At 45.0% G+C, this 17,291-nt stretch overlaps 2 protein-coding genes across 2 annotated transcripts in view; both read left to right on the top strand.

Moving 5' to 3' along the window:
- The window catches only part of LOC311370985 (putative caspase recruitment domain-containing protein 17P), a gene marked incomplete at its 3' end in the record, with an annotated part of 86,390 nt that extends 85,190 nt beyond the window's left edge, over positions 1-1,200 (top strand). The window contains exons 4-5 of the mRNA XM_084489249.1: positions 769-840; positions 1,181-1,200. Coding sequence (XP_084345375.1) covers positions 769-840; positions 1,181-1,200 — 92 coding nt within the window. The remainder of the gene's footprint in view (positions 1-768; positions 841-1,180) is intronic.
- A 182-nt stretch (positions 1,201-1,382) lies between these two features.
- Positions 1,383-2,729, top strand: LOC311370988 (stonustoxin subunit beta-like). The gene is made up of 2 exons (XM_084489252.1): positions 1,383-1,762; positions 2,170-2,729. The coding sequence occupies exons 1-2, from the start codon at positions 1,465-1,467 to the stop codon at positions 2,712-2,714; spliced, it is 843 nt and encodes a 280-aa protein (XP_084345378.1). The 5' UTR covers positions 1,383-1,464; the 3' UTR covers positions 2,715-2,729.
- The last annotated feature ends 14,562 nt before the right edge of the window (positions 2,730-17,291 follow it).

Raw genomic sequence — 17,291 nt, 5'->3', positions numbered from 1 at the left:
TGTGTGTATTCTTATGTATGTATGTATTTATGTTTGTATGTATGTATATAAGTATGTTACTGTGTGTGTTTGTGTGTATATATGTTTCTGCATGTATCTAAGTATGTATGTGTGTATTTGTGTGTGTGTATGTTTTACTGCAGGGGTCCCCAACATTTGTAATGTCCTGCCAATAATAAAAAAAAAACATTGTGTGCCAATCGTTTTTTAAATGCATATATATAAAGGCTGCTCATTTAACTGAAGTGATATCAAGGGCTTATGGAATTTTATGGAATTTTTTTCATGAACATATCTAAAATGATCCCAGAATACATATCCTCATATTTTCTGCGCGAGCCGTTGTTAATGACCCTGGTGACACGCAGGCCACATGTTGCCCTCCCCCCTCTGTATGATTACCTTTGTATTACTGTATGTATTACTTTATGACTGTATGTGTTACTGTATTACTGTATGTATTACTGTAGGTGTGTCTATATTTTAATAATGAGGGAATAAGAACATGTATGCTAGAGACCAGTACTTGTTGTGCTTAAGTGTGTTCTAAACTCAACACAAGAGCCACAGTACCAGTCATCACTTACTGAGCTGTTCTCAGTAGAGGTCTTCAGGTGATTCTTCAAGACGGGGAGGGATTCTGCAGACCGTAGAGAGACTGTCTGGACTGTGAATGATAGCCATGCAGTATGAATATATCTCTGTGTACATTAATCTGTGTGTGTGTGTGTGTGTGTGTGTTTGTGTGTGTGTCCTACTCTTTAACAGCCCTGAAGTTGTGCAGCATTGTCATTCTGATCTTCGGACTGCTGAGTATTCTCCTAATCTCCCTGCTCTTCAGTGAGTCTAAATCATATCTTCCTGAATATGATGGACAAGAGATCAGAATACTGTCCTACAAATACTTTGTAGGACAGGCTATAACGGCATTAAAGGTTACGTAATACCAAACTTGACAAAATGATTAGGATGGCATACAAGAAATAGCAAGAATTGCAAGAAATTTAGAAGCTGATTTTAACTAACCCTCGTATATTAAACCAGCATATATTAAACCTGCATATATTAAATATATTAAACCTGCATATATAAAAAAAAATAAAAGCTGATCCACATGCCTAGTCCTGGGGTCATGCACGGGGTGTCACGTGGGTCTTTTTCTGTGTTTGCCTGTCATTAGTTTCAATTGGAGCTGGTTAGCGGTTTTGCATTCTCCTCCACAAGCTCCACCCCCGACTCGTTAATCTCTGAGCGGGAGTGTCTTCCCCTCCCTGCGAAATCTTTGTAGATACTGCTGTGTTATTCAATCATTTAGGAAAAGGCAGGTGAGAAAACTGGGTCAGAATCTTCTGGGTTGCCCTCTAGTGGACAGGTATTAGGAGAGAGTGAAGGGAGTGTCTGATGGTGCATCTCTAGATACGTGTTGTAAACGTAAATCTCCTCCTGGTTTCTTCTGGTTCAGTGATGCCCACGGAGGAGGAGGCCCCCAGCATCACAGAGTTCAACTCCACTACCCAGCGGTTGCCCGTGGGCCAAACGGCCCGCTTCACCTGCAATGCCAGCGGCACGCCGGAGCCCACCGTCGAGTGGCTCCACAACGGCAGGCCCCTGGAGAGGAACGGCACAGACGACCAATCGGAGGCCTGGGTGGAGAGGGGGTTCCTCTTCGTCAGAGGGGTGAGGTATGGCGTGAACACGGTCTACTGCATGGCGAGCAACAGCGCTGGCACGGCCAATCACACCGCTGAGCTGCTTGTCTTTGGTAAGATCTGGATCCAAGGAGAGATGTTTGTTGTTGATGTATTTATAACGTTGTTGTTGAGGTGTGTATATATATATATATATTCATAAATGTATGTGTATATATATACACGTATACAAAATTATATATATATATATATATACATATATATATATATATATATATATATATATATATATATATATGTGTGTATGTATGTATGTATGTGTATATATATATATATATATATATATATATACCAACTGAAAACAAATCCTCATCCGCTTATCCGGGGTCGGGTCGCAGGGGCTCAAGCATGAATCAGCATTTTTTTAATTTTCCAATGCAAATGAATGGGGGGATTTTGGCCGAATAACCTGGAATATCTCGGGAATTATGAATAATATCATGTCTTGTTCTCCCGTCAGATGCCTGTGAACTCACACTGGACCCAAACACAGCCAACGGACGACTCTCTCTGTCTGAGGACAACAGAAAGGTGACGCAGGTTGAAGAGGACCAGTCGTATCCGGATCACCCAGAGAGATTTGACTCCCGGCTCCAGGTGTTGTGTAGAGAGGCTCTGACTGGCCGCTGTTACTGGGAGGTAGAGAGGAAAGGAGTTGTTGTTATAGGAGTGACATACAGAGGAATCACAAGGAGAGGAGAGGGTGGTGACAGCCTGCTTGGATGGAACAACAAGTCCTGGAGTCTTTTTTGTGATGATGGTGGTTACAATGGCCGGTACAACCGTAGTCAGACAGACATACGTCTCCCCCCCGCTGGCTCTACCAGAGTAGGAGTGTATCTGGACCGGCCTGCTGGCACTCTGTCCTTCTACAGAGTGTCCCGAGGTGTAGGAGGGTACTCAGACACACTGACACACATCCACACCTTCAGGTCCACCTTCACCCAGGAGGACCTCCTCCCTGGGTTTTACGTATGGGGGTCAGTGTCTCTGTGTCGGTTGTAGAAAAACCGTGACTCAGTGACTCAGCGGAAAAAAAAAAGGGCAGGCGGGCGGGCACACACACACACACACATGTACACAAACACAAACACCCACGCACACACACACACATACAAATACACACACACACACACACAGCTTCTGCGTTAGAGGATGGGTGTCTTTTGATGGAGGCCTGAGAGGACTGATGACTCAGAGTCTCTGTGGCAGTTATAGTCTCTCGCTCTCTATTTTACTCTCTCTCTCTCTTTTTTTCTCTCTATCCCTCTCGCTCTCTTTCTCTCTCGTCTCCCACTCTCCCCCCGTCTCCCCCTCGTCTCCCTCTCCCCCTCCTCCCCCCATCTCCCTCTCCCCATCCTCCCCCCCCGTCTCCCTCTCCCCCTCCTCCCCCCCGTCTCCCTCTCCCCCTCCTTTTTATGGGGCTTCCTAAAAGTTGATGATGGTAAACCATGAAAGGAAGAGACTTTTAAGAACTTCCATAGGGTTACTTGAGCAGGTTTTGTTAAGATTTAATTTTTAATTTGAAATGTATATTAAATACCTATTGATGGTAAATCACTTTTCTTTTATGCTACAATAGTTGTACCTTTTCAGACATAAACATTTTTGTTCTATGGACTATGATATCATCATTTGTCATAATCCCAACAAGGAACCTGATTTAAAGCAGATTTTATATTTCATTCATAATAACCAGGAGGTCTGTGTTGTAAATGACTTTAAACTGAGTATTGATTCCTGGTGTTCTGTTGGGAACCAAACGGCAGCAGAACATGTTCAGTTATTAAAGATACGTGCACACCTGTTTATGATTTGTAAAGTCTGCAGCTTCTATTGTTTCAGTCCTTGTGTTTATTGTGTACATGTAAGGGACTATTTTTCTGTTGCATTTGTTAATGAAGCATAATTTTAATAAACAACTCAGTGGATCCAACTGAATGTTCTCGTGTGTTCAGCCCATCATCATTCTCCTTTTATTACTAAATAATGTTACATAAGTGCCTTAAGAATAATAAGAATAATAATATAATAATAATAATGTTGTTCTGATATTATTCTGGGACCTCCTCCCTGGGTTTTGGTTAGGGGGGGGGGGGCGGTGCCTCAGTGTCTCTGTGTCCGTTGTAGAAAGAAACCACAGACAGACGGCCGGACACACACACACACACAAATGGGATTGGGATCAATCTGAGTGGTCGCAGTGATCCCAATCCCAGTGTGTGCAGTGTATCATGCGTTGCTATGGTGCATCAGGTGCATGCTGGGAGGTGTAGTTCTTAGTGTTTCTCAGGTGCATGCTGGGAGGTGTAGTTCTTCCTGTCTCTCAGGTGCATGCTGGGAGGTGTAGTTCTTACTGTCTCTCAGGTGCATGCTGGGAGGTGTACTTCTTACTGTCTCTCAGGTGCATGCTGGGAGGTGTAGTTCTTACTGTCTCTCAGGTGCATGCTGGGAGGCGTAGTTCTTACTGTCTCAGGTGCATGCTGGGAGGCGTAGTTCTTCCTGTCTCTCAGGTGCATGCTGGGAGGTGTAGTTCTTCCTGTCTCTCAGGTGCATGCTGGGAGGTGTAGTTCTTCCTGTCTCTCAGGTGCATGGTGGGAGGTGTAGTTCTTCCTGTCTCTCAGGTGCATGCTGGGAGGCGTAGTTCTTAGTGTCTCTCAGGTGCATGCTGGGAGGTGTAGTTCTTGCTGTCTCTCAGGTGCATGCTGGGAGGTGTAGTTCTTAGTGTCTCTCAGGTGCATGCTGGGAGGTGTAGTTCTTAGTGTCTCTCAGGTGCATGCTGGGAGGTGTAGTTCTTAGTGTCTCTCAGGTGCATGCTGGGAGGTGGCAGTGAGTTGAAGTAGGGGTGCTGTAGCCCCCCCAGGGTGGAGACCCGGTCGCGGGGGGGGGGGGGGGGGGGGCGTCCTGCAACGACCATGCAGGACGAGGTAATAACGACCCCCACAACCAAACCAGGAGAGGATAATGTTACAACCAAGGCAAATAAAATATTAACCGTAGACTCTGATATACCTACGACTACAAATCAGTCAATCCTTTCTGAAGTAATGAACAGAATCAGAAACAGTAATTTTCCAACAATGAGAACACTCAGACAGATCAAACATGAGCCCATTAAAACAGTCGTTGTGCTAAAACCACAACTACTGCTGTAGCGGCCGTACAAGACGGCAAAGTCAAACAATTGGTCTGAACGGGTTGAACACAAACAGATCCCAGCAGAAGACTGTCAGACGTGTACTAGAAGTGGTCGGGACGCGTTCTGGGTAACAAACACTAGATAACGTTGGGATCTCTGTACTGAAGGAACAACGCAGCGGCTGCTGGAGCAGGAAGGAAGCCCAACGCCAGCAGCAAACTAAATGACTGTTGGGTTGTGGCGGCGTGTTCAGCCCAGTGTCTGCTCTCCACAGGGCCCCGTGACTACAGCACATATCTCCGTAGAAGTAACGGTGACCACGCCACGCCCTGTTGTCTGAGGTCACGTCGGGGGACGGACACAACGCCGTCCAATGAGGTCGCTGAATCATCAGCCCCTAAAGAGACTCGTCTCCGTGTGGAACGGGGAGGACAACGTTTCCACAACAGTGAAGAAGGTACAGAGGCGGACGGCGTTGGGCGGGTGGAGGAGGAGTTATGCAACGTCATTTGGAACATCACCACAGACTGTATTGACGGGACGGGAACATGGCTCAGCGCCAGCCATAAAAGGTAGTGTGATGGAAAAATCGACATATCCGAATTGTTGTTTGATAAGTTTGTCTGTTCTTGTGTAACTTGTAGTGTCCTCAGTTTCAACCCTGATTGTCCCGCCCATTTCCTCCCAGCTGTCTATTGATCCTTGTGCTTTGGGTGAGAACGTCACAAAGACGGGCATCTGGAATTTGCATTTGTTTGATCGCTGAAAATCGCTGAAAGGGTTTGGTGGTTTTGTATCAAATTAACGTTTTAAAAGCCCTTTTTCTTACAGGTAATCTTGGACTGCGCATGCTTAATGCTTCACGACACAGTATTCATTTACGGCATAACGACACCGGCACTGCACTGACAGCAAGTCAGCTTTAAAAGTTAGCTTTTGCTGCCGAGCCAACAAGATAACAGGTAGTCCAAGTTTTCCAGTCGATGCTGCTTGTGCCGCTTCCAGCTGCTGGTTCTTCCCTCCTGATTGAAAATAATAAGTGTCGCAAAAAGCGTGACCGCGTAGGACCTGCAAAACGATTGGAGCAACGGCACCGGAAGAGGCGGGACACGTGCAAACAACGGCCATCTTGTGTCATCTCAAAGGCCTTGTCATCTCAATGTGCTACTCGCATATAATGAGTGTTTATTCCAGAGCCAGGATGAAGTGGTGGCGGATCAGTTGTGGTCGTGTGCTGACGAGACTCTCAGATCCACACTCCCTACAGTTTGGAAAGGGAGGCGGTGCGAGGCTGCCAGCAGTGACCCACGTTGTGCTGATCCCTCCCATAAAGGAGGACGACCACACCAGCTTAGGAGACGCTGACAAAGGTAGGAGGGAAAGAGCGGCCCGGAGCCAGAGATACAAACGGAGCAGACCACCCAGGGGAGCAGCCCGTAAACACAAGGCTAGGAACCAGGGAGCAGGAGGGGGTGAAGCTCTCTCCCCAATGATCGGGCTGGTGAAGAACGCAGACTGGATGAACTGCGTTTATTATAACCAACAGAGGTTCATTGATTACACGGACGACGCTTTATCTGCGCTAGGTGAGCAGCTGCGTGCCACAAGACAAATGACTTTGGCAAAACAGGCAAGCCCTGTGATTGGTTACTGGCGGAACAAGGAGGAGTCTGCGCTCTTATAGGAGAAATGTGCTGCACCTTATTAAATAATTAATTATATTATTATTTAATAAGTATAATAATATATAATAATTATATAATAATATTTATTTTATTATAATTATATTAATAAAGTTACAAATTAAAAACGTTCCCACACACGCTTTGATTCACAGCCAGTCAACGCCTGCCCTCTGGTGGACAAAACGAGAACTGCACGCAGCATATATTTTGTGGTCAGGAACGAGTTGAACTTCGCTTAATCTCTAAAAATGAAAATATATAACTACACATTACAGGCCACAATACAAGACGAACACCGCTGTTTTTAAAGTTTTGATTTTTTTCATACAATAAGTTATAAATTAAAAAATATTCCCACACACGCCAATATTCAGTCGGTCAACGCCTGCCCTCTGGTGGACAAAACGAGAACTGCGCGCAGTATATATTTTCTGTGGCCAGGAAGGCGAATTCATACGAGTTGAACTTCGGTTAAGCTCTAAAAACATGAAACTGTATTAAAACACGTTGTGTGTAGAAAACGGGAGTAGAGCAACGTTAGACTCGTCTGCAAATTAAAATATAAGCTCCAACTCAATACTTGCGTTTAAAGTTGCTGGTCGGACTGTAGACAATGACCCGCCCACGGAGGAGGAAGTCTAGATCCGGATATCCGGTATCGGCTCCACCGGTGGGCGGGATATATCGTCCCCATGGTTACCGTAGCTCCTTATCACGCCACAGGTTACCCAGATCGGTGTTCAAAGAAACGCAATTCATGTAATAAAATGAACCTAACAGCATCACGCTCGTTGTTAAGACTGTGATTATATTTTAGATTTAATCTATCTATTTTAGATCTATTTTTAGATAACTGTCGTCCAGTTTCACTATTAAACAACGATTATAAATGACTAACCTACGTTTACACTGACACATTAAAACGGTTCAAAGGAGCAACAGGTCTGTACGTAACAATATGAGGCTAGTGACCTTCTGGAGCACGGCCGTCCGCTAGAGGACAAAGGGGTCGTTTTATCCCCTGACTCCTACAAGGCGTTTGATACGTCACAACATCAGCTCCTGTTTAAAGTCGTGCATATGTACGGATCTGGACCTCGATTCTGTAACATAACAGAATCATTTTACAACGGCAGCACTAGTTCAGGAGCACCCCCCCCCCCCCTCGCTTCACCGTCAATAGAGGGCTTCAACAAGGACGCAACGTCTCCCCGTTCCTCTTTGTTTAGGCAGAAGAAATGTTGGCCGTTCTTATTCTAAACTCTGATGTTGTCAAGCTGAATGTTTTCGATGAACAGATCATTATGAGCCGACTGGCCGATGACACCACCGTCTTCTTAAAAGGAATGAGAGTGAATGTTAAATGCGAATGAGAGGCATGAGAACGGGGGGTGGGGGGAAGAGAGAGAGAGAGAGAGAGAGATAGAGAGAGAGAGAGAGAGACGGGGCAGAGACTACGAGGGGCGGGGCAGGGCCTACGAGGGGCGGGGCCTACGAGGGGCGGGGCCTACGAGGGGCGGGGCCTGTGAACCGGTTCGAACTAAACGCTGTCAGCATTAAAGCATTAAAAGAAAATGTGACTTACAGTTGGCAGTTTCTTCTTCTTCATGGTTCGATCGTTATACTCACAGAATCAGTTTCTTCTTCTTGAGCTGTGAAGGAGGGCAACGAGATTAGTTTTACAGCTTGCTGTGTGTGTGTGTGTGTGTGTGTGTGTGTGTGTGTGTGTGTGTGTGTATAAAGACATCCCCTTCACTGATTAATATCATTATGTTGGTAGATACTGCAGTAATCAGTGTGGATTCAAAGGCGTCAGAAAAGAAAAACGTTTTTTTTTTTGCCTCCACCACCAGCCTCCGTGTTTGATTGGTTAATTGGTTAATTGATTGCTCTATGGGTTCGCAAACCCCGTTTTAACTAAGGGTACACTAAAAAATAAATGAATCATAAATCAAAATAAAAAGGTAAAAAGAACAGTAAAAGTAAAAGAATACAAAAATATTGTGTGTCCATTTCTGACTAAACATCACGTTGTGCATAGTTGTCAATAACAATAGAAACTGTCTAATGCTGTGTGTGTGTGTGTGTGTGTCTTCTGATTGCCAATTGCATTGTTTTTAGCTAGTACACAACTGCTATCCAGACCGTTTTAAACAACACATCAAACCTGGTTTCACTGAACCCACCGTAACACATCATCTTAAACGTGTCCTCTAACAATCAAACAGACTCACGGCGTTGCCTCTCTGGTGCTTCCCGGTGGACGCTGACTGAGTGCATTCAGACGGCGCACGTGTCCGCCATTCCTCCTCCACAGGTGAGTCTGACAGGAAGTGACGTCACCGGAAGTGGCTCCACCGGAAGTGACATCATCGCAAAACCTTAAACGGACTAAGTAACGAATTGGTACATTGGCTAATTTAAACTGTCAAACTAATTATCCACATCCCCGTTTTTATGTAACTAACTTATTACTTACTAGCTTAATTATTCCACGGCTCTTGGAATAATGTGTGTGTGTGTGTGTGTGTGCCAACAAGACAGTTTATATTACCACAAACACTCCAGTATATATATATATATATATATATATATATATATATATATATACTATAGATATCTTTTTTTTTATTCTCTTTTTTTATTCTCATTTTCATTTAAATAAATAAATACAAAATCGGCGCTGTGTAACTGTACAATCAGGAGTTGACTTACACACTACACACTCACACACAAATATATTTATATTTTAACAATAAACGGTATAAGTAAGTACGTAACTATTTTTACCAACTAGTCCCCCCCCCCCCGTGTGTGTTTAATTCTAGATAATGAGTTTGTGTGTAGTTAGTGTGTGTAGCTCGGGTTGTGTTTGTAAGTGTCATTGTGGTATGAATCTTTGCTCTTCCAGAAATGCGGTTCATAACCCCTGACAGATCACAAGACCCACGCAGAACCGGGGGTTCACTCACAGTCGGGGACAAGGGGAACTTCAGGGAGGAGATTGCGACAGTAGCCCTCGGACTGAGAGTGTGAACCTCCTCAAAAATCTCTCACGGGGCGCAAGTGTGTGGTCGTGCAGCATAACCGCGTGAAGTTCCTCTAGTGGCCGCCAGATGGCGCCAGGGTACCGCTGGTACAGCCACAATAACTTAAAATAATAATAATAATAATACATTCGGTTTATATATTATATATTTTATGTAGCGCTCTTCCATGTACTCAAAGACGCTTTACAGAGTGAACAAAAAAAAGAATGATTAAATATAATCTAAATAATAAATAATACTAATTTAATAAGAACGTATATTAGTAGATAAGAAGTGATAAGAAGTTCCTCTAGTCGCCGCCAGATGGCGCCAGGGTACCGCTGGGTAGAAAACAGCCACAATAACTTAACACTTTAAATAAAATAAAAATAATAATAATACATTCGGTTTATGTATGATATATTTTACGTAGCGCTTTACCATGTACCCAAAGACGCTTTACAGAGTGAACACAAATAATAATAATTAATTAATAATAATCTGTGAGCCTTATTCATACATTCAACTAAATGTATATATATATATATATAGGCTATAGGGGAGACTCCGGACTTCTTTACGCGCAACTTTGGAATCAATGCCAGCGGCGGAATGTCAAAATCTGTGCGTCAGAACCGCTACTCAATCAATGTCTTCTTTGAGGGAGAGAGAGAGAGAGGGAGGGGGAGGGAGGGAGAGAGAGAGAGAGAGAGAGAGAGAGAGAGAGAGAGAGAGAGGGAGGGAGGGAGAACGAGAGAGAGAGAGAGAGAGAGAGAGAGAGAGAGAGAGAGAGAGAGAGAGAGAGGAAGGGTTCTCATGAGACTCAATCCAGAGACAATTGAAAACCAACCTGGGGTCTGGCCAGGCTGCACACCTGTTGCTCGTTAACCAATCAGAGGTCAGCAGGTTAACGTACGCTCACTCTGAGCCACAGTGAGGTTAGAGTCAGTGAGAAGGGGGGAGGTAGAGGGGGGAGAAATGGGGGAGAGAAAGGGAGAAAAGGGGAGAGAAAGGGAGAGACAATGAAAATGGAGAGAAAGGGGTAGAGAGAGAACATACAATGTCTCTCCACTTCCCATCTCCTCTCCTCGGCTCCTCCCCTTGTCTCCTCTCCTCATCTCCTCTCCTCATCTCCTCTCCTCTCCTTGTCTCCTCTCCTCGTCTCCTCCCCTCCCCTCCTCCCCTTGTCTCCTCTCCTCATCTCGTCTCCTTGTCTCCTCCTCTCGTCTCCTCTCCTCGTCTCCTCTCCTCGTCTCCTCTCCTTCTCTCGTCTCGTCTCCTCGTCTCCTCTCCTTGTCTCCTCCTCTCGTCTCCTCTCCTCGTCTCCTCCCCTTGCCTCCTCTCCTCCTCTCCTTGTCTCCTCTCCTCGTCTCCTCCTCTCGTCTCCTATCCTCGTCTCCTCTCCTCGTCTCCTCTCCTTCTCTCGTCTCGTCTCCTCGTCTCCTCTCCTTGTATCCTCCTCTCGTCTCCTCTCCTCGTCTCCTCCCCTTGCCTCCTCTCCTCCTCTCCTCGTCTCCTCTCCTTGTCTCCTCTCCTCGTCTCCCCTCCTTCTCTCCTCTCCTCGTCTCCTCCCCTTGCCTCCTCTCCTTGTCTCCTCTCCTCGTCTCCTCTCCTCGTCTCCTCTCCTCGTCTCCTCCCCTTGCCTCCTCTCCTCCTCTCCTTGTCTAGTGATTCCCCCGTGTAGGAGTCATACAGTTGATCATATCTTATCTGCTTGTCGATGTTTTATTGGTAAGTACAGGTAAAGCAGTAATCCTCTTTAGTTAGTTAATGGTAGTTAATGATTGATTAGTGACAGCTCTTACTCAGGTCCAGGTCTGGTTTGATCTGAGGTGTTTCTGACAGCGTGGATAACATCTCTTTACTGTGTTGCTTTGGTTTGTTGACTTGTCTGTTTCCTAACTCTGAAAAGTCCTCAGTCGTTTTCTTCTCCTTCAAAGTGATAAAAGTGATTCCTTAGCTTTTCATCCGATCTGTATTTGGATACGTCGGGAGTCACGTGATTTCACAGCAGACGATACAAAGTACAGCAGAACTTAATAGCCTTGACGTAACTTTAGCTGCACTGTTTTAACCTCCAACGTGGTGACTGGGACCTGGTGGTTTTATAGCTTTATATGGACCTCCTCAACCCTTTGCTCTGTCTTATCTCATCACCTGATACAGTTCTGGGTGTGTGTTCTGGTAAAGCCCAGCCCTGACCGTCATAAAGGTTTAAGGTGGAGTTAGCTGTCGTTCAACGCCTCCTTCCTCATTCCATCTGTCTTCACTGAGGAGCAGCAGCTCAATCTTTACTCTCAGAACCTTTAGAACCGTGTGAGTGTTCTGTCTCCGTTCTAAACACTTCCTTTGTGTTTTGGTGAACGCCTGAATCTCTTCCTTCAACCCATCTTACTCTCCCTGCTTTTCTGCTTTTATATTTTCAGACTTTGCGGGGCTGAACACGTTTTCATCAAGAGAAGCTAAGGTACAGTTTGCTTAATGTCATGTTTTCTTCAGATTATTGGTCATGTATTCACAATGTATTAATGTATACTAAATCCTAAACCTGACTAGCTATATCACTGTCATCAATATTATAATTAGTATTAATATATGCTGTAGTATTAAACCTGACTGAGAGAGACAGGGAGAGAGAGAGAGAGAGAGAGAGAGAGAGGGGGGGGAGAGGGACGTAGAGTGAGAGACACTCTACGTGAGAGATAAATCATTAATCTCTCTTTCTCTGTACTTTTGACTCTTGAGCTGCAATAACAAGTGATTCCACCGTGTGGGATTGATAAAGTTAATCTTATCTTACCTGCTTGTGGATGTTTTATTGGTAAATGGCCGTGTGTGTGTGTGCGTGCGTGCGTGCGTGCGTGCGTGCGTGCGTGTGTGTGTGAGGAGTACAGGTAAACCAGTTCTCCTCTTTAGTTAGTTAATGATTGATGTTTTAATGACAGCTCTTACACGCAAGATACGCAACCGCGTGTACAAGAGGCAACCGCACTCAGGCCCAGTTGAGATTGTCTAGTGGGGGGGGGGGGGGGGTCGTACTTGAGTACGGTACAGGGACACTCGGTCTAGTGTGGGTGGGGGGGGGGGGGTCGTACTTGAGTACGGTACAGGGACACTCGGTCTAGTGTGAGTGGGGGGGGGGGGGTCGTACTTGAGTACGGTACAGGGACACTCGGTCTAGTGTGAGTGTGAGTGGGGGGGGGGGGTGGTCGTACTTGAGTACGGTACAGGGACACTTGGCCTAGTGTGAGTGCAGGTCAGTGGGGGGGGGGGGGGGGTCGTACTTGAGTACGGTACAGGGACACTCGGTCTAGTGTGAGTGGGGGGGGGGGGGGGGGGGGTCGTACTTGAGTACGGTACAGGGACACTCGGTCTAGTGTGAGTGCGCCCTTAAGGGCTGGTCATGGTCCCACGTTCACGCAAGGCAAGTCCGTCCTCGCGGACCCTCCTTGCGTCCACCGCGAGGGCCTGACGTGCGCCTCCCAACAAATTGTCACCTTCCGTCGAGGCGACGCAGCAGCGAGGGCTGTGATTGGTCCGCTCACTAAAACCCCGACGCAGAACCACAAAGGTTCAGGACTGCGTGGACGCGTCTGCGTGGTCGTTGCGTTGCGTGAACTAGTGGTGGCTCGTTTGCGAACGAATCAGTTCGAACGAACCGACCTGATTCGCCGCTCTCGTTCGTCGTCGTTCGTCTCGTTCGTTCTCCGAGACTCGACTCCCAGCTCCACCCACTAGTCGCTGAGTCACGCTGACTCGCGAGTCGCCGTTCGTTCACTGACTGTGTTTAGCGGTGAAGACTCGAGGACTGAGACGTCACCAGAGCCAGGCGGGCAACAACATCCCGATTCTAACATGAAGCGCTCCTCAGCTAAAAGGAACTTAGTTAATGTTGTGTTGATTGATGACCGTTTGCACCATCGCACGATCGTGATTCGTTTGAGAATGAGAACGAGGGAGGAGCCGAGTCTGACCGACTCAGTGACTGAGAATCATGATTCACCGCTACCGGAAATGCGAACGAACGAACAAAAGAACGTCTCATCTTGGAGAACTGACCGACGCAAACTGATTCATTCAAACAAATCATGAAATCCACCACTAGCGTGAACGTGGGACCATAAAGAGCCCTTTACTGTGGTCTAAAAGCAGCGTGATCCTCTTTAGTTAGTTAATGATTGATTAATGAAAGGTCATATGTTCTCACTGTATTAATATGTTCTAAATGAATCGGTTTACAGTCCAGGTTCAGTGTTCCCAGGTTCCTGCTTGTAACATATTTCAGCCATAATATTCTCCCATAGCCACAATACTGAGTAAACATAACATAAGCTGTAAGACTTGCGTCATAGATGAAGGGGGCGGGCTTTTAAAGCCACAGAACACGCCCACCTCTACCTGCCTATTTAACTCGGACCCCGCTATCATAGAATCAGAATCTCTTGGGCGGCGTATCGATTAAATGTAAAGCTTAGAGACGCTCCACGTGTGTTATATACGATCCCTCTCCTTTAGTTTCATAGACGATAGACAATAGACCAATAACCTTAACCAAATAAAGTGAGTTAAAAGCGATCCTGTCTCGGCGGCCTTTCCTGGACTAAAATATCATAACATGCTGTAGAAGAGATATTGTTCTCAGAGAGACAACCTGTCTGAACAAAGGAACATGGGTCAGAACATCAATAACTAGTTTCACTGTGTTGAGGGCGTTTTCATAAGGAACCTCTGGTCCAGGAACGGAACTGAGCTCACATTGGGTTCTAATGGAAAACGCTTTGGATTCAAACATTCCCTGTTTTGAGCTGAAAGGACGAGTTGTGACCGTCTCTTGGACTGTACACGTGTAGTGTGTTGTGGAGGTTTATTGGTCACATGAGTGACTTATTGTTGGTTTTATCAGCGTCGATAACGGTTTAGTACACTGATGTGAAAAATAAATCAGAAAAGTCTTCAGTCGTTTTCTTCTCCTTCAAAGTGATAAAAGTGATTCCTTAGCTTTTCATCCGATCTGTATTTGGATACGTCGGGAGTCACGTGATTTCACAGCAGACGATACAAAGTACAGCAGAACTTAATAGCCTTGACGTAACTTTAGCTGCACTGTTTTAACCTCCAACGTGGTGACTGGGACCTGGTGGTTTTATAGCTTTATATGGACCTCCTCAACCCTTTGCTCTGTCTTATCTCATCACCTGATACAGTTCTGGGTGTGTGTTCTGGTGAAGCCCAGCCCTGACCGTCATAAAGGTTTAAGGTGGAGTTAGCTGTCGTTCAACGCCTCCTTCCTCATTCCATCTGTCTTCACTGAGGAGCAGCAGCTCAATCTTTACTCTCAGAACCTTTAGAACCGTGTGAGTGTTCTGTCTCCGTTCTAAACACTTCCTTTGTGTTTTGGTGAACGCCTGAATCTCTTCCTTCAACGTTCTTACCTTCCCTGCTTTTGTGTTTTTATATTTTCAGACTTTGCGGGGCTGAACACGTCTTCACCACAGAGAAGCTAAGGTACAGTTTGCTTAATGTCATGTTTTCTTAAGATTATTGGTGATATGTTTGCAATGTATTCATATATTCTAAATTAAACAGTTTTCAGTCCGATTTCAGTGTTCCCAGGTTCCTGCTGTAGAAGAGATATTGATCTCAGAGAGACAACCTGTCTGAATAAAGGAACAGGTGACCGTCTCTTGGACTGTACACGTGTAGTGTGTTGTGGAGGTTTATTGGTCACATCAGTGACTTATTGTTGGCTTTATGAGCGTCGATAACGGTTTAGTACACTGATCTTTACACTCTTGAGGCCACTGACTCCACTCTGGGGAAGAGACGTTTCATTGGTTCCCGTTGTGAGGGAGCAACATTTCCTCCCACACTAATCACGGTCGGCCGTCTCTGATAGGACACCGCGTTATCAACTGCTCACAGTCAGTCGTGGTCAGACCGTACCATCCGGCAGATAAAAGGGGGGAAACGGGAGTCTTTTGCAATTTTGTATTTAAAAAGAATATGTATGTAAATATGTATGTAAAAAGAAATGGAAACATGAATTAATAATATTTTTACTTTGTGAATGATTAATTTGAATTTGATAGCAATAACGGATGATGTGGGTATTCATACCTTAATATGGATCCCCACTTTGTATTCAATAATGGTACGTCCCAGCTCTTATCTAATCTCCCCATGGAGAGTTAACAATGGGTGATTGTCTCTTGGGCTGGGTAGACCTCAGTTCTCTGAATCCTCCTTCTTTATGAGTGTAGGGTTAGGGCCAAGTTATTTTTGTTTTGTGTTTTTTTTCTTATCATTCCATATTAACCCCTCTGCCTACACCCGCAGAACCCCACAGCAGCAGTTCAAAAGGAAAATATAGAATTGTCCTAATAATGATATGTATGAGATCTAGACATAGATAGTGATAGAGTGTGTAGATCTAGACAGTTAGTGATAGAGTGTGTAGATCTAGACATAGATAGTGATGGAGTGTGTAGATCTAGACAGTTAGTGATAGAGTGTGTAGATCTAGACATAGATAGTGATAGTGTGTATGAGATCTAGACATAGATAGTGATAGAGTGTGTGTGTGTGTGTGTGTGTGTGTGTGTGTGTGTGCGTGTGTGTGTGTGTGTGTGACGTGTGTGTGTGTGTGTGTGTGTGTCAGAGAGGAGGAGGATATACAGTCCTCTCTACAGAAATGTCCTGTCCGACACCCAAATACAATCCACAGAAACAATATGGAGTTGTGTTTGTGTCCAGGTCTCCAGTCTGCTATGGATGAGGAGAGGGAGGAGGGGGGCCCTACCTCTAAGACCACTCTGTCTGGGGAACATGGCCACCAGAGCAAAGCCAAGAGGTAAGAAGAGGATCTCTCTGTCTGTGACTGTTGTCCATCTCAGAGTTAGTAGTAGTTCTTCTCAGATCTCAGGCGCCGCGGCCAGCATTGGTTCATGACAGTACTGGACATATCTCCATGTCCCATTTCCCCCTTTGATGGCATTATCATTATTCTGTTTAATGTAGGCATTTTCGTTATGACATGGATAGCAAGCATAACAACAAAATCTAATCGCTAGTTAGCGAACATGCTAACCAGCGATCTTTACAACATGGATGATGGTTCATGACAGTACTGGACATATCTCCATGTCCCATTTCCCCCTTTGATGGCATTATCATTATTCTGTTTAATGTAGGCATTTTCGTTATAACATGGATAGCAAGCATAACAACAAAATCACTAATAGGCGCTAATCGCTAGTTAGCGAACATGCTAACTAGCGATCTTTACAACATGGATGATGGTTCATGACAGTACTGGACATATCTCCATGTCCCAACAACAATGACATCCATATGTTCCATGTTCTAGGTTGAAGATAAACTTTAATCCAAGTAATGCAATAGTGATCTCATGATCTCATCTCTTATGTTAACATTTAACCATTTAACACTGCAAATGTTTTTAGAACACTTTTTTGTAGCACATGTTTTTGAGCACTTTATAATTGATAATTGTTAAGTTTTCATTGTGATGTTCATTTTCATTCAGACTTATGTTTATATTTATTTGAGTTTTCCATGGTTGTGTTGACATTCCTTTTCCCTGCCTGCCTACAATCAGGGGAAGGTTAAGTTTAAAATAAAAATGTTTACGTTTATATTTTTCGACCGATGTGAAACACTTATATCGTGATACAGTTTTCAGCCATATCGCCCAGCCCTACTCCATCAT

Source organism: Micromesistius poutassou, assembly GCF_964030765.1.
Source record: "Micromesistius poutassou genome assembly, contig: SCAFFOLD_2314, whole genome shotgun sequence".
NCBI classification, from domain to species: Eukaryota; Metazoa; Chordata; class Actinopteri; order Gadiformes; family Gadidae; genus Micromesistius; species Micromesistius poutassou.
Note: the sequence above shows the minus strand (reverse complement) of the source record. Positions and strands in the feature narration are given on the sequence as shown.

Excerpts from the sequence above, each read along its gene's own strand:
- LOC311370988 (XM_084489252.1), top strand. The coding sequence starts at position 1,465 with ATGCCCACGGAGGAGGAGGCCCCCAGCATCACAGAGTTCAACTCCACT. Across the intron at positions 1,763-2,169 it reads CGCTGAGCTGCTTGTCTTTG|ATGCCTGTGAACTCACACTG; the intron begins GTAAGATCTGGA and ends TTCTCCCGTCAG.